At 36.4% G+C, this 23,583-nt stretch overlaps 1 protein-coding gene and 1 long non-coding RNA gene across 3 annotated transcripts in view; one reads left to right on the top strand and one right to left on the bottom strand.

Annotated features, from left to right (window-relative positions):
• Nucleotides 1-6,575: 6,575 nt before the first annotated feature.
• Nucleotides 6,576-13,102, bottom strand: LOC135321068 (uncharacterized). The gene is made up of 3 exons (XR_010380492.1): nucleotides 12,817-13,102; nucleotides 10,837-10,934; nucleotides 6,576-7,649 (listed from the first exon to the last, which is right to left on the bottom strand). It is a non-coding gene; the product is annotated as an uncharacterized LOC135321068 (long non-coding RNA).
• Nucleotides 13,103-15,575: 2,473 nt separating this feature from the next.
• The window catches only part of SLCO4C1 (solute carrier organic anion transporter family member 4C1), a 53,671-nt gene continuing 45,663 nt past the window's right edge, over nucleotides 15,576-23,583 (top strand). For both annotated transcript variants that reach the window (XR_010379353.1, XM_064482777.1), the window contains exons 1-2: nucleotides 15,576-16,626; nucleotides 19,717-19,980. Coding sequence is in view for 1 of the 2 variants with exons in the window: in XM_064482777.1 (XP_064338847.1) it covers nucleotides 16,281-16,626; nucleotides 19,717-19,980 (610 nt within the window). In the remaining variant the exon portion in view is untranslated. The remainder of the gene's footprint in view (nucleotides 16,627-19,716; nucleotides 19,981-23,583) is intronic.

Below are 23,583 nucleotides of genomic sequence, written 5' to 3'. Positions count from 1 at the left end.
GGGTGATGTTGAAAATGTTCAATATTTTTCCTTTCACTTTCATATTTTCATATAATATTTCTTTCATTCAGCAATATTTTAATCTATTTTTTATTAATGTACTTATTAATACTTTTTGCTTCTAAAAGCACTGGAAGCAACAGGGAGCATTTATTTTAAGGAGAAATAAATTATAGGACTACCTAGGAAAACAGGATTTACTTGTTTCAGAAACTGATACTGAACGCCATATGGCAATGTTATTACTGAATTAATTTCTCTTCTTCCTTGTTTCTAAGACTAAAAGGAAAACATACTGTGTTACTTCGTTCCTATGAATTGATAAAAGGGAAGATTTATAGTTTTTAAATGTGAATTTTATGTAAAAGTCATTGCATAACATAATAATTATCTTTAAAAGCAGTTATAACAAAACTGCACAAACGTTTTTCATATCCTACTGCAACAGGCAGAAAAATGGCCCCTCAAAAATGTCCATGTCCTTATCTCTGGGACCTGTGACTATGTTATCCTATGTGACAAAGGAGAATTAGGGTTGCAGAGGGAATTAAGGTTCTAATCAGCTGACCTTAAAATAGACTATCCTGGATTATCCGGTTAAATGTAATCATGAGAATCCTGAAAGGTGAGAGAGGGAAGAAGAGCCCATGTCAGAATGACGAGATATGAGAAAAAGTGCCCACTTCTTGCTTCGAAGACAGAAGAAGAGAAGGGGCCAGGAGCCAAGGAATGCCACCACCTAGACTTGAATCCAGTGAGACCAATTTTGGATTTCTGATCTTCACAACTGTAAGGTAATAAATCTGTGCTGATTTGAGTCACTGGTTTGTAGTAATTTGTTAAAGCAGCATAGCAAACTAGTATGTCTATCATATTAGTCCTCAAAACCTTATAGGAATGACACTGTCACAGAGATAATATTTATCACATACTCTGTTCCCTCCCCTCACTTACATTTTCCAGTCCCCTTGAAGTTAGATGTTAGTCATTCTGGCCAATGAAACGGTTCACTTTTAGATCAGATTCTTTTCTACTGCTGTGTCTGTATGGTTTAGATGGAAAAACTACAAGATGGTAGCTTCTGAGTCAACCTGGGCCCCCGAGTGTCTATGTATTGCATAGAAGACACTCTCCCATCTTCACTGAACATGAAGTGGAGCTAGAAATAAAGTTTTTATTATGTTAAGTCACCACAGTTTAAGTGGTAAGTTGTTACTGCAATGTGACATAGTTTGTCCTTAAAAAAAATACAGATACCAAATATAACTTAGCAAAGATATTTCTGTCAGCAACTAAGTTTCTCTAATTTCTAGAATTCTGGCTTAAAGACAGAGCTTACAGAATTTAGAAGACTTCATGGCTAACATTGCCCTTAGACTGTTACGTCTCATCTATACTTTCAGCACACAAGATTTCCAATTCTCAATTGTGCTCTCTGGCTAGTGTCTGAAATGAAGACTGTATCTTATTGAAAAGAGCCATATGTTCTTTACTGATAATGGTCAGTAGCAGAATAAGATGCACTTACAGAAATTAAAGAGGTGGTTTTATTTTTGGTTAGAGGTAATCCCACCTTCTCATGGAGGTGCCTGGGGCAGAGGCTACAGTAAGGTCTGGCAAGGAGTCAGCATTGTTCTCCGAGAACTTTGAGCCTCTCATAGCCGAATAATACTTCTGTGGTGGTTCAGGGTTACTTGAGAACTAAAAGTTATGGCTTTATCTTAGTCTAGAGGTTTTTAAAGGCAAGTTATTGCAATTGACCTAGTCAATTTTAGAAGAACTTTAGTGTAAATCTGTTGTATAAATTAACCAGAGATGTTCCCTAGGTTGTTTAATACTTCACAGCAGACTGGGTCCCGTTAGGTCAAAGATCACCGGTGCCAAACTAAAATTTACACATCAATTGTTTTCAACATACCCTAAATAAACAGATTTTTATCCATTTTGAGCTTGCTTGCTATGCCCCAAATCTGCTAGCCATGGATAAAATGAACCCTATGGCTATAAAATACTGAGAGCTGCTGCTGCCCTTTGGAGGCCACTGACCCAGACTTCCTGATGGACTCCTGAGTGACAGCACTTAGACATGTAAGCTCCCTCTCTGAGCCTCCTGTCCTCTGGGAGTTCCCTTGCCCCTCTCCCCTCTTCTATATAGTCTTCACATCCCTTCCCCTGTGCTTAAGCTTCCAAATGCTGTCACGCTGTGGGGGACTTTCCCCCAAGTAAACCTGTCAAAGTGTGCTGAAATAAGGCTCATGGAACTACTGCCACCTCATGGTCATACCTTTTCCCTCGATCAGCCCTGAAGCCCTTCAGACTCACTACAGAATCTTATAGAATGTCTGACTTTTGTCTATCATTGCTGGGCCAACTAAATGTTAATAGTCAAAAATACCTCCAAGTAACTGAGAGAATTCACTAGTTAAATGGGATTACATATTATCCATTTGGATTATGGTGAGTAATCACCTGCAAAAACTCGTAGTTTTACTTTGACATTGTTAGATGTTAAAATTTAAATTCATTTGGCAATAGGTTCAGATGCTTTGTAAAACTTTATTTTGATTTAGACTAATTTCATTAACAGCAATATAACTGCTACTGTAAGGGACTTTGTGAGCAAATTATAATGCTGTGACTTTGATAGACCAGGGTTTGAATTACAATTTTCTCACTTAATTATGTAAATTTGGGCAAGTTATCTAACTACTTTAAGCCACTTTCCTCATTGAAAAACATAGGAATAATAATTGTATAGAACAATGGGTCTTAGTTATCTATTACTATATAAGAAACTAATCTAAAATTTAATGGCTTAACATGACATTTATCATCCAGTTTCTGTGGATCAGGAATTTGGAGGCAGTTTACCTGGCTTCTGTGGCTCCAGGTCTCACAGGGCTGGGAATCAATGTGTCAACTATAGTCCTCTCAAGTCTTACATGGAGAAGAATCTTCTTCTGAGTTCAATCATGAGATAATCTTACAGTTGTTGGTAGGATTCCATTTCTCAAGGGATGTTGGAACAAGGGCCTCAGCGACTCCATTGGCATTTGACCATAAGCCACCCTCAGTTCTTTGCCATGTGGGCCTTTCCCTGTGGCTTACATCATGGAACTTGCTTTATCAGGGCAGCAAGCAGGAAGAGCCCAAGAGTAAGTACAAGTCAGATGGAAGTCATAGTCTTCTATAGCCAAATCTTGGAATTGACATATCACTTAAAAGAAAAAAAAAACTCAAGTACAGTTTTATCCAGATTTCACAGTTTTTCCACCCAGGATCCTATTCAAGATGTCACAGTACATTTAGTTGTCATGTCTCCTTAGTCTCTTTGATATGTAATAATTTCTCAGTCTTTCCTTGTGTTTCATGATCTTGACATTTTTTACAAGAACTGGTAGTTATTTTGTTGAATGCCCCTCAATTTGGATTAGTTGATATTTTATCATGGTTTTGTTGAGGTTTTGCATTATGAAAAGGATAACACAGAAGTAATTTGTTCTTTCCATTGTATCATATCATGGATACATGACATCAGTATACATTGTCAGTGTCATTAAATTTGATAATTTGGAAGGCTGTATGCATCAGGATTCACTTCAGTGAAGTTACTATTTTTTTTATCAACCCACCACCACCACTTGTGACATACTCTGTTTATTAGAGACAAGTCACTAGGACCAGCCAGTACACACAAGGGAAGGAGATGACATAATGGCATAAATATCAGGAGGTAGGGTTCACTGGGAGTCATTTCAGAAGTTGCCCATCACACTATGAAAGGTAAGGTAAGAATATAGAAAGTAAGTGTATAGTAGGTAAGGTAAGGCTACAATAACGTCATACATGAAGGACTTAGCATGTTACTATCCAAATAAATGGTAGCTATCCTAATGATAATTATAATGATAACTATTCTGTGGCTCTCTTTCAGATTGATTCATTCAACAAATGTTTATTAAACCTTTATCATGCTAAAACTGTAAATATGAAACTATTCTGGTTTAGAAGAGAGATAATAATAAATAGGTAAGGAAAATGTTTGTGAATTGTGATGAATGATACAAGGAGAGCAATCAGGGCAAAGTGATTTTGTGTGTGTGTGTGTGTGTGTTAGATTATTTCAATCAAGCCAGAAAAAGCCTACTTGAGATGACACTTATGCTAAGATTGAATTTTGAGAAAACATCAGCTTTACAAGATCCTGGAAAGTAATATTTTGGGAAGAGATTAGCAAGTTCAAGGACAACGAGGCAGAGAAGATTTGCCATGTGAAGGACATAGGAGAAACTTATGAATAAAGTATACTGAGCAAGGGGTAAAATGCTATCAGTTAATGTTGAAGAGATAGGCAGGGGCTAAAGTCTCCAGAACCTTGTAGGCCATGGGAGGGATGTTATTTTATCCTAAGTATGATGGAAAGCATTGGCGTGTTTTATGACAGGTAATGATAAGATCTTATTTTAATAAATTTTTGTCTAATTGCAAATTATAGAAAACTTGCAAGAACGATGCAAGAAAGTTCTGTGTATGTGAGTGAAAATTATGACAATGCCAGCTCTCTGTAAGCAAATCTATTATCAAAACATTTAAAATGGTATACTGGCCTTTAGTTTTCTAGGATTCAAAAGAAGACTTTTCCATACCTACCATATGACGACCAGGGATCATAATATTCAGACCACTTTCTCTTTACGTATTCAGATAATAATTCATACATTTTTGGTGACTACTGAAATTATCTCTACTGTTTAAGTTTGGGACAACCATGAAATCACACCTGCTGACTAGTGGGAAACTATTTTTCAGATCAGCCCCTGCTGTCTGGTGTCATTGCAAGTATCCCCTGGGCAATTTTATTTTATTGCTTGAATTTCACCTTAGGATTTTTGCCTTTACTCTTGACTTTTTCATTTTGGCAATGAAATGTAGGTACAAGTTTCTGAACCATGGACATTATAAAGGAATATGTAATTGACCCAAACTTTTGACACCAACAATGATGCTTGAATATTAGGACACTTACATGAGAGTACCTAACTGGTTTGCGCCTGCAGTATCTTCATACTCAGAGCATGCCATACTTACTGATTTATTACAGTCCCTTCAGAAAGTGTTGCATGGCATTCATCTGAGATACCTTTTATGTTCAGGTCCATTATTTGGGAAAGTATTTGTTGGTGTACAATTGTTTGTGCTTTAGTGTTTTATGACTCATACCACGCCATGAATGACCCAAAGACTAGGTAATATCATCACCTGATTTCTTTCTTGTTCTCTTCCCACCCACGTATCAGAATTCAATCTGTCTTTCTTTGCTAACCTGTACTTTGAATGCCTTAGACATAAATAGAAAGCAAGAGTCAGGGTAAACAGTACGTGAGAAGTCCAAGACATTTATTGTCTATTCAGTTAAGGAGTGCTAAGAAAGTCAACAAACATCTTAGCCAGTGAGCTCATGAATGGTTCTGGTTAGAATAGAACACAGTCCATTTATTTGTCTGGCCAAGGCCTGGAAGTAAACACAAGGTTGTTAGCTATGGGAATAGGATTAGGGGAAGGAATAATAGTTGTCTAGGAGAAGGACACCAGAATTCTAACTATGGCTCTGACACTAAATGGATGTTAGACAAAATAAATTTTAATCAAGTTTATATTTTATGAAACTAATGGGTTACAGAGCTTTTGCCTCATTAAATTTCAGATTTGGAAAAGTGTTCAGTGGTTGTCTAACCCCAATCTCTGTAGTTTGAATGCTTCCCACAATATCCCTAAAAACTGACCAGCTAGCTCCTCCAGTGAAAGAGAATTTATTATCTACTGAGGCAATCTATCTCATTTTGTATAGCTCTAATTCAGTGGGTCTTAAACTTTTTTGTCTCACAATCCATTTATACTGTTAGAACTTACTAAGCATCACAAAGAGCTATGACTATTGATAGAGATTAATAGATCTGCAATCCACTGACTTATTAGAAATTAAAATAAGGTATTTAAATAATTAGTTCATTAAAAATAACAATAATAATCCCATTAGGTATTAACAAACATTTTAAGTTTTTGATAATTACAAACTAGACATAGAAAGACGACTACTGCATGATCTCAATTATATGTGTAATTTTTTAAAAAGTTGAATTCATAGTGACAAAGAGTAGAATGCTGGCTACTAGGGACTGGAGGAGGTGGGAGGGGGAAAGAGGAGATGTTGGCTTTTTCAGTTTTAAGATGAATAAGTTCTGGAGACCTAATGTACAGCATAGTGACTACAGTTAATACTAATGCACTGTACACTTGAAATTTGCTAAGAGAATAGACCTGAAGCGTTCGCATACCACACACACACACACACACGTACACGTACACACACACGCACAAAGGTGAGGTGATAGGTATGTTAGCTTGATTGTGGTAATCATTTCACAGTGTATACATATATTAAAATATGTTGTACACCCTAAGTATATAGAATTTTTATCTGTCAATCTTACCTCAATAAAGTTGAAACAATTATATTTTCAAAAATTATAGTGAGAAAAATAAAATGGTTTTTATCTTTTTTCAAATCTCTTTAATGTCTTGCTCTATAAGGGGTTCTAACATCTTCTTTTTTGTGATTTGACATGTCAAGTAGCCTCTGGAGAACTTCACTGTTCACTGGTAAGAAAATGAGAATCTAAAAGGCAAATAACATCCTAGTATTATTTTAAATAAAGTTGTGAACTTGCAGATTCCTTGATAAGATCTCAGATTGTCCCTGAGGTTCCTCAATCACATTTTGGGAACCATTGCTCCAATTATTTATAAAGGATTTTCTTTATTTTGAGCTCTCATTTTCCTTCTAAAGGTCCTTATACTAATCTCAAGAATCATAAAAAATAAGTATGATTTCTGTTTCAAATGATGCCCTCAAATATTTTATGACAACTCTCTTTTCACCCCTATATCGTTCCTTCAGGATAAACTTTCCTAGTTCTTTCAACTAATTATAATGTGAAAAAATTCAGATTTTCTTTCCATCTTAGTTATATTATCCTTAGGCCTGTGCCCATTAGTCAGTGGCTCTCCTGGTGCAACAATTAAGACTGAATACGATTATTTCAGGATAGTCTGAATGGTGCAGAGAGAAAATCTTAAATTAACCTGGATTTCATACTTCAGTTAATGTCTCAAATTCATACACATTCGATCCATATTTTAACTAGTTGATGTTCAGTCATATCTTTGTTATTTTGCCATTTTGATACAAGTTGGTTTTTAGAATTTTTTTAAACCCGTGTTATCTTGTTAGATATGGATCATGGTTTTAGTCTGTGGATCCTGATGCTGTTACACAAAGTACTTGTAATATTTGTGGCAGATACAATGCTGTATTTACCAAATTGTTTTATTTTCCTCCTGGGCATACAGCACAACTACATACTGTGCTCCCCCTGCATCTAGGCATAGGATCAGGTTTTTGTCAGTAAGATATAGGCAGAAGTGCCCTTAGATCTGTTTCGGTGCTGGCCAGAAACATGCAGTGTAAAGGTTTGCACTCTCTCCCCAACTGACTTGCTGCAAGACAAGACCTCATAGAGAACTAGAAAGTGGGAGGAACTTGGATCCCTGAGTTCATCATTTGAAGGAGAACATTCCAGCACAGCCTCCTGAAAAGGAAAATCCACATTAAACCTTCCATGAGCCAGAAAGAAATTGTTATTTATTGCTTTAAGATCATGGAATTCTTTGATAGCCTACCCTAACAAATGTTCTCAGCCCCTATTAAAATTCTCTATATTGACATTAGTCTGTTATTCAGTTACTGTTTTGGTATAGTCACTCACTCAAAAAGGACTGTACTACCTCAGCAATGCAAAGAGTACTAACTGAACTGTCATTTACCCCACATTTAGTTATCATATCCTTATGAATATAAGATATTTTTTGGTAGACGCTACGGTGAAATTTCGATAAATGGTGAGTAATGCTGGCATCATAGAATAAGTTGGGATGTATTCCCTTATCTTTGATTTTTGAAAGGTTTGCCTAGAATTGGAATTAGTTCTCTCCTAAATGCTCAGTAGAATTCACCACCAAAGTCAGAGGGCCTGAGGTTTTCTTTGTGGGAAGATTCGAAACCACAAATGCAATTTCTTCAATAGACTTAGGCTTGTTTGGATGATCATCACTTCTTAAGAGTTCTTTTGTGATCTGACTTACCAGATTATGTTCATTTCATCCAAACTGTCAAACTTACAGGCATAAAGTTATTTATAACTATACCGTTAGTATCTGTAGAATCTGTAATATTATCACCTCTCTTGTTCCAGATATTGGCGATGTGTGCCTTTCCTCCGGTCAGTCTAGCTAGAGATTTATCAATTTTCTTTATCTTCTAAAAGAAGTCAGTTTGGGTTTTATTGAATTCTCTACTGTTTTCATGTTTTCTGTATCAATAATTTCCTCTCTGGTCTTTATTATTTCCTTTATTTGTTTACTTTGGGTTTAATTTGTTCTTTATTTTTCAGTTTCTTATGGTAGAATTTGAATTCATTTGAGAACTTTTTTTTTTTAATACAGGCGTATTATAAGCATTGCTTTAGTGTCATCCTGCAAATTCTGATTCTTTTTAATTTTCATTTAGTTCAAAACACTTTCTAATTTTCCTTTTGACTTTATTTTTGATCTCTGAGTTATTTGAGGTGTGTTACTTGGTTTTCACATATTTAGAGATTTTCCAGATATCTTTGTTAGTGATTTCTAATTTAATTCCATCGTGATCAGAAACATACTTTGTATGACTTGGATCCTTTAACAATTACTGACACTTTTCTCATGGCTCAGGATCTGGTCTATCTTGATAAATGTTCCATGTGCACTTTGAAAGACTGTAGACTACCACGATTGGAGGGAAGTTCTATAAGTGTCAGGTCAAGTTTGTTGATAGTGTTATTTGAGTCTGTTATACTCTTGATTTTTCTGTTTATTTGTTCTACAAATTATTGAGAACAAGTATGAAAACCTCTGAGCATAACTGGATATGCCTTTTTTCCTTGCAGTTCTGTCACTTTTTGTTTCATGCTTTTAGACACTATTTTTAAGTGCATAATTGTTTGGGATTCTTAAATACTCTGGATGAACCTACCCCTTTATCACTAAGAAATAATCTTCTTTATCTCAGATGTCCTTTTTTTGAAGCCTATTTGGACTGTTATTAATGTAACCAGTCTAGCTTTTTTTTTATTAGTATAGGCATATCATTTTCAATCTTCTACTTTTAGCCCATTAGCATTTATATTTAAACCGTGTTTCTTGTAGGCAGTATTTAATTGGTTCTTGCCTTTTGCATCAGACCTGATTATCTTTTCCTTTTAATTGTAATGTTTCCCTATTTATATTTAGTGTGATGATTAATATAGTTTGGTGTAAATCATCACCTTGTTACTTGTTTTCTTTTTTGTCTTACCCATTTTTATTACCTTTCTTCTCTTTTTCTGCCTCCTTTTGGATTAATTGAATATTTTTTATGATTCCACTTTTCTTTCTTGGCTTTTTTTTAAATTGTTGTTGCTGTTTTAGAGGCTGCTCTAGGGCTCATGGTATGTCACCATCATATTCTATTTTTGACATGTTATCACTTCACATACAAGCCATTTACAATAGCACTTCCATTTCTCTTTACCTGGCCTTTCCATTATTGTTGGCATACATTTTGCCTTTATATAACTTATGAATCCTACAATAATTCTTTATTTTTGCTTATACAATGAATTATCTTTTAATGAGACTGAAATAATTTTTAAAAATCATACATATTTCTCTGTGGGTCTTAAGCTCCATTTCCTCATTTTTGGTGCTCTTTATTGCTTTGTATGTCATTATTTCCACTTGGCATCACTCTTCTTTAGCCTGAAGGACTTCTATAACTTGTGCAGGCGCTCTGGGTGATGAATTATTTGTTTTTTGTTTTTTGTTTTTTTAATGTCTGAAAGCTTTTTTATTTCACCTTTATGTTGCCATGTCTGAATTGGCCACTGTCCCTCTATTTCATATGGTTTGTTCCCTGGACTAGTGAGGCGGGAAGCCCACTAAAAAGACCAGCAGGACCCCCAGGCCACTACTCTCCTGCCAGCACTATCTGGTTCCCTGATCAGGACGCTCTATCTCACTTTTTGCCTCTGAAACGGCTTACTTACCCCTAAAATTCTATTGGTTCCCTGAGCTCACTCCTGATTGGTTATTTCTCTCACTCCTGATTGGTTATTTCTCTCCCTCCTGATTGGTCTATTTCTACAAAGCTTGTTCCTAGTTGGTCAACTTCTGTTATACTTTATTTGCATATGATGTTGCAAAGTGTAAATGGGCAGCCTATAAAGTCCTGTGTAAACCTACAGATGGGGTCCAGAGCTTGGAGTATTAACTCCTCTGGGCCTGCTGGCGTAATAAACCTGAGTTCTCCAACTCTCCGAGTGCTGCTTGGTCTCTCGCTGGGGTCCAGGTTGCTGTCACTACTGAGCTGTAACACCAAGCTATAACACTGAGCCGTAACATATTTTTCCACAACACTAGGATAGTTTCTTCATACACATGTGCTATCTGTATTCTGCTGAATACAAGAGGGGATCCTCTGCACATCAACTCTGTCCAGCTTTCTCCTCCCCAGTGCTCTGTCCTGCACATTCTAGCCATCTTGTACTTTCAGCTTTGTCTCCTCCATTCAGAGTCTGCTAGGTTTTCTATGGATCTCACATCCTGCCCCATTCTATCCACACCATCACTTGAAAACTCTCTCAAGGCAGTAAACTGTTCACCTTGTTTGCTTCCCATCTCTTAGAGATGATTGTCCTTCATTACCTGATATCCAGTGTCTTGAAAAATCTTTTTTCCTTCATATGTTTTTTCTCTTTTGTGTGTTTCAAGTCGAGGTTAAATCCAGCCTCTGTTACTTCATCCTGGTTGGAAGTGAAAGCCCCTTCATTGGCTGTTCTTTTAATGCCAGTTTTTTAAATATATATTTTTTTACATTTAAAAAAATTGTCTTTGTTTTAGCACTGCCTCATACGTTTTTACTTCTTACAGTCCTTCAGTACTATTTTCTTTTTCTAGTCCAGCAAAGTTTCATCTCCCCTGATAAGCTGGGGTATGGAGATCCTTGTCCCTCCTCTTCAGTCAGAGGAGACAGCTGACACTGTGAATTTTCTGATACTCATTTAAGCAATTCTCTATTTTCATATCTCTTTTGTAAAGCATAAAATCTTTGTCCTTGTCCTATAGGAGCAAGCTCTGAGAGTTTTCACAAGTTGTAAAGTAGAAATGTAAGAGGTTTTTTGTTTTTGTTTTTGTTTTGTTTTATCTATGTCTACTGCCTTGAACTCTGTTCATTAAAGCTCTTATTTGTATTTACAAGTAAATAATTTTGCTAATTAATAGTAACCTGCTAGCTCACTCAACTTCACAGTAGACTCCTCCCAACTCCCAGTAAATTGTGAAAAAATTACTCTAAAAGAATATATGAAAATTCCTCACTCATCATTATCACTTTATCTGTTATTTGCCTGTTTTCTACTTCTGATGTCATTGAGTTTGGGGTGTATTTGACAGTAATCTTGCTAGAAGGAGGCTTCTGGAACAAATGATACCTTAGTGTCTCATAGTTTCATACATCTAAATTTTAACAGCCTTCATGATCTCCTTTCCTTTGTTAAGCAACAGATAGTGGTTAAATTGTGGGTGTGATGGGACCATCAATAGTGGCAGTATGGCTGTTCCTCTATTCAGTAAGGATAGCACTTTGTCATGATGACAACAATGTGATGAGGTATATCCTACAGAATCATAGCATGCTGAAGACTGTTTCCAGGCATCAAAATCAGATCTTGAGTCGAACAGAAATATGTTTTAGAAATAATGCTAATTACTAACTTACAGTAGGATAATTTCTCCTAACTTAAGGCATTTCTTGATATATAAATCCAATTATACTTTCTTCACTAGATCTAATGTGAGATTTGTATTGTAAGTAGCTTTTATAGAGTTTACGGTGTTTTGAGTAATTATAGTAATAATCATATAACAGTGAAAAACTTAACTTGATACTATGTAGTGTATTTTGCACTGGTAGTTTATTTTTCATTTCCTACTAAGTTAGCTTTCTTATGGGATTATTGTATTAAATGTTTACAGTTTTTTAAAATTATGATCAGTCATGTTTATGGATGTATCTCTTGATTTATGACTAGTATTACTAAAAGAAAAATACAGCTACATTTCTTCTCAATATAAATATATTTTTTGATGAAACTGCAATTCAAAGTAGTATTAAAAATCTAGTTCAGCATTAAATTTTTTTCTTAGATATAATTTGTTATTTTTCAATGTACATTTTGTAGAGCATTTAAAATGGAAAAGATAAAGGAAGAATACTAGAAAGATCACTTAGATTCACTTCATTGCTTTTATGTTTTTATTTAGTTAATATAAGACTAGCGGTGCTAATAGATCTTTAATGCTGGGATTTTAAATTACCTCAACAATATTTGCATCTGACCATCTTTCTATTCAGAAACTTTCAACTTAATATTCTATGAGTCGGTGTTATACTGCTAAAGGTTTCACATCCAATCTGAAACTGGAAGGAAACTAATAAAGTATTAAGACCAAACAGAAAGGAATATGATAAAGTACTCAAGATAGGCATATAAATACATTTTCATCCAATAGGCATAGCTACATGGAAGGCAAAAATATAATCATTAGTTTGGTTTTAAGTGTGGAATCAGAGCAAGGGGAGTTAGTGGGATAATTCTAAAACCTTCTGTTATTAAGCCACCTTACCTTGGTTGATCCAGTTCCTGATAGGGAAGACTTCCTGCACAGCCCAGAAAGTGACAGCCATAGACAAGGACATCTGCTCCTATGTATACTGGTGGAGTTTTACTTTAACCTTCTCCACCCTTTAAAATATAGGAAATAAAATTTGCTGAAAGAATAGGGATTTATTAATTACCCTCTGAAATTTACCCTAGTTTGACCAGGATTTTAAAATGACAGTTTTTCCACAGAATTATCCGAGACAAGACTTATGAAGTTGTTCTGTTTTTTGTCCTTGTTGCAAACCTGAACCCCCTCCCTACTATCATTGCAGCATAAAGTATGTAAGCAAACAGGAAAGTGGTGTTGATAACGCTTTCAGGAAGAGCAAGTATTTAAGATGAAGCAACAGCACGTTTGCGAATTTTCAACAAAGTTCTACTCTAACACTGCAAGAGTGGAGATTTCTCCTTAAACAGTATGTATTTAAGGGCATGACAATCATGCTACTTTGATTTTGATAATATAGTTTGAATTTGTTCATTCAAAGCTGCAAAATAGTCTTCAGCCATGACTGTGTGTACATCTCATCAAAGCAAACTTTGCTGGTTGGTTGAATGCGTATTTCATAGATAAAATGGTGATCATTTCTATTTACACCTTTAAACACCACTTTTTGTTGAAAGTTTTTTCAATAGAAAGCCTAGGAGGATTACAAACCAAGTCTATCTAATTTGAATATCTTCAAAATCTGAGGAATTCAGAGCAGAATCAGTCTTCTAAATCTCATAAGCATGAGGTAAATATGAGTCTTGATTTCTCAGAATTGCTATGCAATAATTCTAACCCCAGAGACAGGCTGTGGCAATTAAAAAAGAGAAAATGCAAAGTCCAAGGAAGATTATCTCCAAGGAAGATATCTACGTGAGAGAACTAAGTTCAAATCCTTAATAAGTGGTTGGCCATTTACTAGCTATATGACTTTGGAAGAGTATCTAATCTTGTCTGGAATGTAATTTCTTTAATATGTAAAATGTAGATAATAATAGATACTGCTCTTGTAAGGATTAATAATGAGATATACAACACACATTTTACGCATGTTAGTTCCTAATTCTATTCTTTCCCTAAGTTCTAGGCCAGTCTAGACATTTTTGACTGTGAGGGAATAAAGAACAGGATATATGTCTGTTCAAAGTAAGGTAACTATTTTATATCTCAATCCTTTAACTCAGTAAATTAGGCAGATATAAATGAAACAAAATTTTCACAAAATAGTACTTACGTGTCATGCACTGTGTATTTTCTTTCTTCTGAATTCTAATTTATTTCATTAACAAGGAATAGTGTTTGAAAAGCAGTCCTCTAGGCCACTTTAAATGAGCCTACTGTCTACAGTTGAAATAAATAGAAACACCTTGTTTCAGGATGAGAGGTAAAACCTTTCCATCACCGTATTCTTTTTTCTGGGTTTAAGGCTACACTTGGATATGACCGTAATATGCTACCAATCATTGCTATTTGAGAGGTATTAGCACTGAATCTAGAAGTAGCTTCTTGGGCAGGCGATCAGCCAGATGTTAAATGAGGATAGGAAGACTTGAAAACTCTCTCTAGAACCTGATAGCATGATTAATTCATATTTAATGAAGTACTCGAACTTTCGAATGAAAGGGCCCTTATAAATGAATAATAGTACTAGTGTACTGAAAATGATATCATATAGCAATAGAATATCCAGTAACATCTGAAACCTGTATTAACGTTGCGAAAGGTAGCCCAGACATATTGTTTGAGATGTTTTATAACCAATAATTAGATTTGAGGAAGCGGGTTCCCTAACAATCTGCAGTCTTATGAAGCGTAACAGCTTTGTCTATGTAGCCCTGATTACATAGTGAAAAGAAAATATGTGTGGTTTTTATTATGTTCCCTATTAGGAATAAACATTTCATTTAGGGAAAGATAAACATTCTGAGATTGTGATGCATAATTTTTAAAATGTCTTTATTTAAACTATATTACTAGCTATATGACTTTGGAAGAGTATCTAATCTTGTCTGCAATTAGTATATCTTCAGAAGGGGAGAGAGAATGGGTCGTTTGAAAATCTAATCATATCATGATTATGTCAGTCCTCAGCTCCAAATCTTCGTATTTTAATCACCATAAAAGCCAAAGTCCTTATAATGGCCTACAGGGTCTGGCCCCAATCACTTATTCCCTACCCCAGACGTACCCCTTTACCTTCCTTCAACCCTTACCCCTCTCTAACCATCTCATTCCACCCCAGCCATTCTATTTCCTCAACACAGCAGGCTTCCTTCGTGTCTTTGCTCAAATGTCACCTTTTCACTGAGGCTTCCCCTGACCACCCTAGTTAAAATTGCATCAAATTCTTCCCTTTCCCCCAGCACACACACTTTCTAGCCTGTCCTTGCTTACTTTCCTCTATAGCATTTGTAGTGATGTACTATACGTATTTAGTATTTATTGTCTGTCTCCCATTAGAATGTAAGCACCATAAAGGGAGGGGTACTTGTCAGTTTTTGTGCTCTCTTGAACCCCCGGAGCTTAGAACAGTGTTTGGCACCCAGGAAACAAATATATTTTGATGAATGAATGAATGTATTGTAAACACAATTAGCATAGTGATGTTGAGTTCTTCAAAGGGGTTTTCTTATTTATTCCACAGGTAGAAATTATTTACACGATTATTAGCGTTGTTAATTTTAGGTATGCAATGTACACCAGAAAGAATATTACACATAAATGGTTTTAAAGTTCCTTAATTTCTATTCCTTCAGTTTTGGGGAAGTGGACGCTAACAGGTGGTTATGCTGTGATGCCCATGGCTGTGGTGATGAAGGGAGGGGGGGGATTTCCGTTTCTAGGGAGGAAGATAGGTAAAAGTCTTACGATGACGCTCGTGGAATCCAGTCCAAAGTACTGTATCGGAGGCTGCTTGATTCTTGGAGTCCAGACCTAGCCTGGTTTGATAGGTGGCAGAGGAAGAAAACAGCTGGATTTTTTTTTTAAACCGATCTCCTGATGTAACTGTGTTTACAGCTTTCCTGGCAGCACCCAGGGGGAGCTTTAGTGTCACCACTGAACCTCTGGTTCTCAGTCCCTGGGCTCTGGGAAGGAGTGTGTGGGGCTGGGGGCCCTCACCCCATCACCTCGTGGCAGCTGGGCCGCGCGTCCACGCCGCTCTTTCCGGTTGGCCCCGGCGACGACAGGTGAGGCGCGGCAGAGCGCCGGCTGCACAGCCTGCGGGGCCAGACGCCCGCGCTCTGCGCCGTCGGCGTCCGCGAGCTGGAGGAGGAGGGTCCCAGCGGCGGCGGCGAGAGCCCCCTGAAGAGGGACGACCGGCAGGCGGGAAGTCTTCCCCGCACGGGGGCGCTGCCACCTGCCCGGAGGAGGAGCCAGAGCGGGACCCGGTTTTTCGCTGCTCCAACGCACTGGAGTCGGGAGAACCCATCCGGATCATGAAGGGCTGCAGAGGTATCGAGAACCCGGCTTTCGTCGCCTCCAGTCCAGACACCCCGCGCCGTTTGTGTGCATCGCCCTCTAACGTCGAGGTCTCTGTCTTGTCCACCAATACCCGGAGAGAGGATTCGCAGCCACAGGAGCCTCAGGACCCCCAGAAGTCCCCGGAGCCACCTCTGTCTTCAGTAACTCCCGCTGGCTCCCAGGAGCGGCCCCGGCCAGAGTCACTGTCCGAGTTTGAGGAGGGGCCCTGCGGGTGGGGGACCTTCCAACCTCAATGCCTCCAGCGCTGCAACACGCCCCAGGGCTTTCTGTTTCACTACTGCCTCTTGGCCCTGACGCAAGGTAAGGTCCAGCGCGGGCTCGAGAGGGCGGTGGGCGAGCGGAGCGCGAGGAGGAGCGTCGGGAGCCGGCGGGGCGGAGAGGGCAGGGGCGCCGGTGGTCGACGCGCTGAGGCGGTCTTGCGCGGTCTTGCGCGGTCTTGAGACTCGCAAGCGCTCGCACCGACGTCAACCAACCAGGTTCAGGCTCCCACATTTTAGCTTTTCTTTTATCGCAGCATTTAGAACTTGCCATACAAGCTTTTTCTCTTTAGTGTTCTACCTCAGTCTAGCAGATTAACTTTATGCAAAGAAGATGGAATTTACTGCAGCCTTCCCTTGGGAACCGTTTGCTCAGGGGGCGGCGCGGGGGGATTCACGGTACATTACAAAACTGTACATTTTGCTAAACCCCTTTATTAAAGGGATTTTTTACATTGTTTCTGCAACAGAAGAATTAATAAATTTGCAGTTGAAGGTAGGATAGTTCTCAAAGGAGAAACTTGTTGAAAATATATAGTATAGATTAGATCTAAGCATACATGTTTTGTGAATATAGTTTGAGTATATTGGAGGCACAGGTGGAGCCCAGTGAGTAAATCAGCAAAGTCTTCGGGCGTTACTGACTGGTAAGGCATTGCAAACACTGTATCTGTTTTGTTCAGAACCTCTTTTAGATTCTTTTGTGAGTTACTGAAGAAGTCCAGGTTTATACCCTCAGGAGTTTGCAGTCTAAGCCTGGTTTGGAGAAGTGAGTAGTAGGGCAGAGGGACAATGGCTCCCAAGAAAGCAAGCATGCAGAGAATGAAAGAAATGAGAAATTGCACTAAGGTGACAAATTTGGAGGGGAGGGGCATTAAAGTGGAGCATCTTGAAGGACATGCTGAAAGTTAGTTAGAATTTGATGGTATGTAGATATTTTTTGGTCACTTGAGTCATAGTTTAAAAATACTTTGTAAAGAGGCAATCAAGGACTGATTAAAATAAATGTAATCCAAAAAATGTATTTTGGAGGGAAGGGGTTGGTAATTGCTCTTTTTAAAGATTTAACAGAAGACTAAATCTAAATATTTTCTTCCTGTTCTTCTTATTCCTGCTCCACTGTCTCAAGGGAACTCACTGTCCCTTGCACAGGTTAGGTGCTGAGTAAATATTTGTTGATGGCAAGTCAACCACATCTCTTCTACCAAAACAGTTTTGTGCTTGAGTTACTTCCCTTCCACCTTTCTAGTCTCTGCCAAAGTCTTTCAATGTCTTGATCTTAGTTACCCAAAATTAGTGATTGTGAAGCAGCTTGATGTCAAAGGACAAAGGAATGAAAAGTTCAAAGAAATTGGACACAAGTAAAAAATTTCTTGTCTTGTGTTTTATATTAAAACGTATTCTGAAATTTCAATATTATTCCGGAATACATCATTTTATATATATAATAAACATCAGTTTAATATAAAATGTTATTTAAAGTTATTAGCAGCTATAATTAACATTCTTAGAAAAATGTGTCAAGTTTAGCTTGGAGCTACTCTACCTAGAAATCTCCAATTTAAGAAGCATAATCTGAGATGAAAGTGACCTGATAAATTAATTCTTGTTTCAGTTTAAGTTTGAATGACTGAAAACATTGGAAAAACGGAAGAGTATTTCCATGATATATTAATAGGTGTTTAATGGGGAAAAATAACCCCCAAACTTATCAAGTCAGTTTACTTAACCTAGCATTTCTCAGATCAAACAGGATTTCTCTTAGCACTAAATTTCCCAATGTGCCTCCTATCTTCATGCATTTACAATAGACATGCCATGTAGTATTTCATGAAATTTCTTTCTTTAAAAGCAGAGTTATTGGGACTTGTGTAGCATATAATTCACATTAGGATTATAGGCTTAAAATGCCATCTTTCGACAAGAGGTTGCAAATTTCCTTTCTCAAAAAGTTTTACCATCAAGACAATGAGTTTTAATGATTGACTTTTAATCAATATGGCAAGTGTGTTGGGAATTTGGTTTTTGGATGGGAAATTTTCAAATTCTCAGATAAATCTTATAAATATGTCATTCCTAGATACTTTAGAAATTTTATCTTGAAACATCAAGAATTATAAATTGGCTTATAGATTTATTAAACTGGCATAAAAGTAAAAATCATGTTGAGACTTTTAAAACTTGTTGTGTAAATTTTCTTGAAATATATTTCCAGTTACAGTCTTGATAAAGCAACATGTGAAGAAATTTTAGAGATCAAGGTTTGTGTATACTCTTTCTATTGATTAATGAATGAAAACAATACACAGTAGCCCCTTAAGAGAGAGGAATAACCGGTTAAAATCTTCGTATTTTGATCAGATGCTCTTTATTTTCAATTTATAGTAACGTTTAAACTTCTGTAAATTTCATCTATATCCAAACAGGACATTTTTGTAAAGTCAGTCAAAATTGGATTTCCAGCTTTTCCACGTTTACCTTATATTCATTTATCATAGTTACAATGAGCAGATGAAATGTAAGTTTTTTCTTTTACTGTGCACATGATTTAGAATGCCACTGGTTGAAATAAGAGTTTTAGGTCATGTTTATTTTTGCCCCAGGAACTTTTAAATGATAGCTGTAATGTCTATAAGAGTGTTAGAAGAAAAAAAGAGGTTTCAGAACTCAGTTTCACCTTTCTTAAAACTAAGTCAGAGATCTCATGTTATAAGTATGTTTAAGAATTGAGTAATTTGACCTCTCGGGTCACCTGTACATTTTGTACTTTTCCAAGTGAGATCCATGGGAGTACATGGCACTTGGAAACTCTCTAGCAAACCAGCTTCGTAAGACCAGTCTTTTTATTTGTCATTTAAAGAAAAAAATGAAGTGTACTGTCATTCAGTATGTGATAAGCATCAATTTTATTTAACATCTGAAAATTCATAAGGGTATAATTTAAAAACGAACTGATTCATAAAGAAGTATGTTTGGGTTGCTTAGCTTTGAAACTTTATGGCTTTTAAAATTGGTACAATTATAGAAATATCAAAAGAAAGGAACAATCCAGCTTTAGTATGTTATGTTAATAATCATAGTCTACATGGTACACTTAAAATGACGCACATAAATTTCATCTTCTCTCTTTTAGGTATTGTAGTAAATGGCCTGGTAAATATTAGCATTTCCACTATTGAGAAGCGCTATGAAATGAAGAGTTCTCTGACGGGCTTGATATCATCAAGCTATGATATCTCATTCTGTTTATTGTCTTTATTTGTATCGTTCTTCGGTGAAAGAGGACACAAACCAAGATGGCTTGCATTTGCATCCTTTATGATAGGATTGGGAGCACTTGTATTTTCATTGCCAAAATTTTTTAGTGGAAGATACCAGTTGGGTTCCCTTTTTGAAGGTAAGTCCCTGTTGTGTTTTTGTTTGTTTTAGTTTAAGAAGCAGAGTGAAACCAAGCCATTAGCTGTCTATTGTCACTCACTTGTACAGGTAATTAGGGTAAGGGCTTAAGTCTCTTCCACTGCTCACTGCTTTGTTGTGATGTGAATTGTGTGAAGTAGGAGATTACAGATAAGATTGTGCATTATCCATTGCTTCAGTGGTTCTCCAAGTTTTTAATCCTGTAATACTCATTCCCCACATTACACACAATCCTCCTCAAAAAAGCGATGGCCTGTTTTGCTTTGCAGGTGCTGTGACCTCATTAGGGTTCTAAGATCTCTAGTCTTCCTTTTGTGGTTTTATTTGCTGTACTTACAGCTCTGCACTGTGGACAAGATGACTCCTGATTTGAGAAAAAGAGGTGACTCTTAAAGGAGTGGAGCTTTTCCTGAGAACTGAAACTAGCTTTACTTTTGACTCTCTAGTTTAGAGACATGGAACTTCCTGAGTTACCTAAAGTGTTGCTCTGGTTATTATATTATTTAAAGTCTCAGAAAGGAAGTTTGATTATTTATATTTCTTCCTTTTTTTTTCTCCCCAAAGAATCCTTTTTAATGGAAAAACAATTATATTAGAGTCAGAGGAATGTTCTAATGAAAGTAAATCTTAACATTTTTTTGTTCCTCCCGAGACTTTTAATAGCAAATACTGAAATAAAATCAGAAGGCTACAAAATCAGAAGCTTTAAGAGGTTAGGTAAGTGAAGTAAAATCTTATAGTAAGAAGAAAGGGGAACTGGGGCCAGCTGTACTGTAGACATTATTTTGAAAAGTTTAAGATTGTTATATTTGTATTAACATTGAATAATTAATATTAAAGTGTTAACATTTCCCAAGGTCTATTTTCCAATTAGAGAACAACAACAAATAGTAAGGTATTAAGAGTGCACTTAGTAAGTAAGCAGACTTCATTTTGGAAATAAAAATAGAATATGCAAGCATATGGGTCAAAAGAAGATAATTTTAAAATGTGGTATAGTTTGGAATGAATGAAATAGGTGACTATGTTATCAGCGGAAAGAACAGTTACTAGATTCTTCTACATTATCTAAGATTTGACAAGATTTTGTCAGGCCAACTTTACATACTTTCTTTGGGGGTAGTTTTAGAAACAAGATATGGAGGTTTCAGTATAGTACCTTTGAAATCTTAATAATAAGGGATAGTCTAAATTTTAGTCTGTCACAAAGAAGCGCAAAACTGATTCTATGACAGCAAAAATGTTACTGTGCTTATAGCATTTACATAGTAATCTTAGTATTGAATCTAATCCCTCATTCTTCCAGTTGGTCAGATGCCCTGCTTGTTGTTTTTGTTTGTTTGTTTGTTTGTTTTTAAATTGAAGTATAGTCAGTTTACAATGTTGTAAATTTCTGGTGTGCGGCATAATAGTTAGGTCATACATATATGTACATGTTTGTTTTCATATTCTTTTTCATTATAGGTTACTACAAGATATTGAATATATTTCCCTGTACTGTACAATATAAACTTGTTGTTTATCTATTTTATATATAGTAGTTAGTATCTACAAATTTCGAACTCCCGATTTATCCCTTCCCATCCCTGCCCCCTACCCCTGTAACCATAAGTTTGTTTTCTGTTTCTGTGAGTCTGTTTATGTTTTGTAAATGAGTCCATTTGTCAACTTTGTTAAAAGATCTGACTCTCTAAACTAAAACATAAGCACCTACTCCAGCACAGAAGACTGATCTGTCCTCAGCAGTCTTGTTAGGTTCATCTCTTGCAGTACACGTGTTGAACTGCAGTCAGTCTGAACAATTTATATTTCCCAAGGGGAAATGGCCACAAATTAAGATGTGTGTATGGCCAGAGATGAAGCCAAGAAGATTATTGAAGCCAGATTATACACTTTTAGTACATTATTGTATATTGTGCAAGTTTTCACCAAATTCATATTGATATTTTTCATTATTTTAGGTAAAGGAATTGGCTGATCTGTAAAATTTCTACTCTAAATTAAGATTCATAATTTAAATAATAGTTTGTGGCAGATGAAAGCAAAAACTCAGGTTGCCCTTATGTTGTTTGCTTTCATATAATGGATATTTACTGATATGGAATACACATGGTGCTGAGAAAATAGAGGTGACACAGTTTCATGCCATTTGGATTTGATATACTAGTGGGAGGAAATAGAAAATAAATGAACAAGTTAATGGAAGATGGAGGTGAGTGAATAAAGGCAATAAATAGTGTGAAGTAATAGTGTACAAAAGGGAAAATATGTGGGCAGGGGAAGGCTGTTGTGATTAAAAAGTGGATATTGAAGAGCCAGCCTTGGAAAATGGTTTCCAGGCTGGAGAAAAAAAGTGATCATGGGCTTTGGAGCCAAAAACAGCTCAGTAGGTTTTCAGAATTGTCAGTTTTGGCCAGCATGATCAAAGCAAGGGAGAATGTGGCATGAGATGAACTTGAGAGGCAGGTAGACCCCAGCATGAGGCACTTGAATTTGCCTTTAAGTGCAATTGGTAGTCTTGAGAGAGTTTTACACAGGGAAGTACAGGTCTTATTTATGTTTTTAAATGGTCATTTGGCTTCTTTGTTCTGAAGGACAAGAGTAAACGGGAGGAAATTGCCCAGGAGTTTTTTACTATAGTTCAGGTGAGCCATAAAGGTGATTTGGTAGCAGGAGAGGTCTAGAGGACTGACTGATTTTCAATGTATTTTAGAGGAAAAAGAGATGGCACTTTGTAGTGGATTAATAGTGAAAAAGGAATAAATAATGACTCCTTCAGTTTGGCTTGACCTACTGTGGCCGTTTACTAGAATGCGGAAGACTAGGTAGAACAGAAATGGGAATGAAAATTGAGAATTCAGGTTTGGGCTTAAGTATGAACTGCGTATTGTATATCCAGTGTTGCAATATATATCTTTGGACATTTATGTGTTTACTTAAATGTGCAAGTCATTCTTTAGTCTTCAATCCTAGAAATGAAAATACCTGTTTGAAGGGCTTCCTCATTCTAATTTTTGGTAGATAATGTCACGCTGACTTTTAGGAAGGGATATACCAGCTACTCTCCAATATATGAAAGTGCCTGGTTGCTGTTTTGAATTTTTTACATTCTTTTTTTCCTGAAAGTTTTCCTTAATAGAAATGTCACTGTGGTATGTTTGTGTGTATGTCCAGGTGTTTACAATGTAATGGGTACAAAACTCAGGACTAAAATTACGTTACATATGTACAGGAACCTAGACATTTACAAACAGAAGAAATGTTAGAAATTATAAATCCCTTCTTTTATAGTGTAGAACCTTAGGACAAGAGGTGAAGTAACTTTATAGTGATTTCATAGATAGTCAGTAACAATTAAAATTAATACTAGTTTTTATGTTTTGTTTAATGTTTTAAAAATTTTTATTACTCATAGGTTTATTAACTAAATCGAATAATTTCAATTCTTGTGAATTTAAACCATTTCTTCCCCAATTTCAAATAGTCAGTTTTAATGGTCTATACTTTTTAAAAAACATAATAACTTGTCTGCTCAAGTGAATCAATCCACATTTGCAAATAAGGGGTCCTGTAACCAAAAATC

This window comes from Camelus dromedarius, chromosome 3 (assembly GCF_036321535.1).
Source record: "Camelus dromedarius isolate mCamDro1 chromosome 3, mCamDro1.pat, whole genome shotgun sequence".
NCBI lineage: Eukaryota > Metazoa > Chordata > Mammalia > Artiodactyla > Camelidae > Camelus > Camelus dromedarius.
The sequence above is the reverse complement of the archived record's forward strand: the minus strand, read 5'-3'. Positions and strand labels throughout refer to the sequence as shown.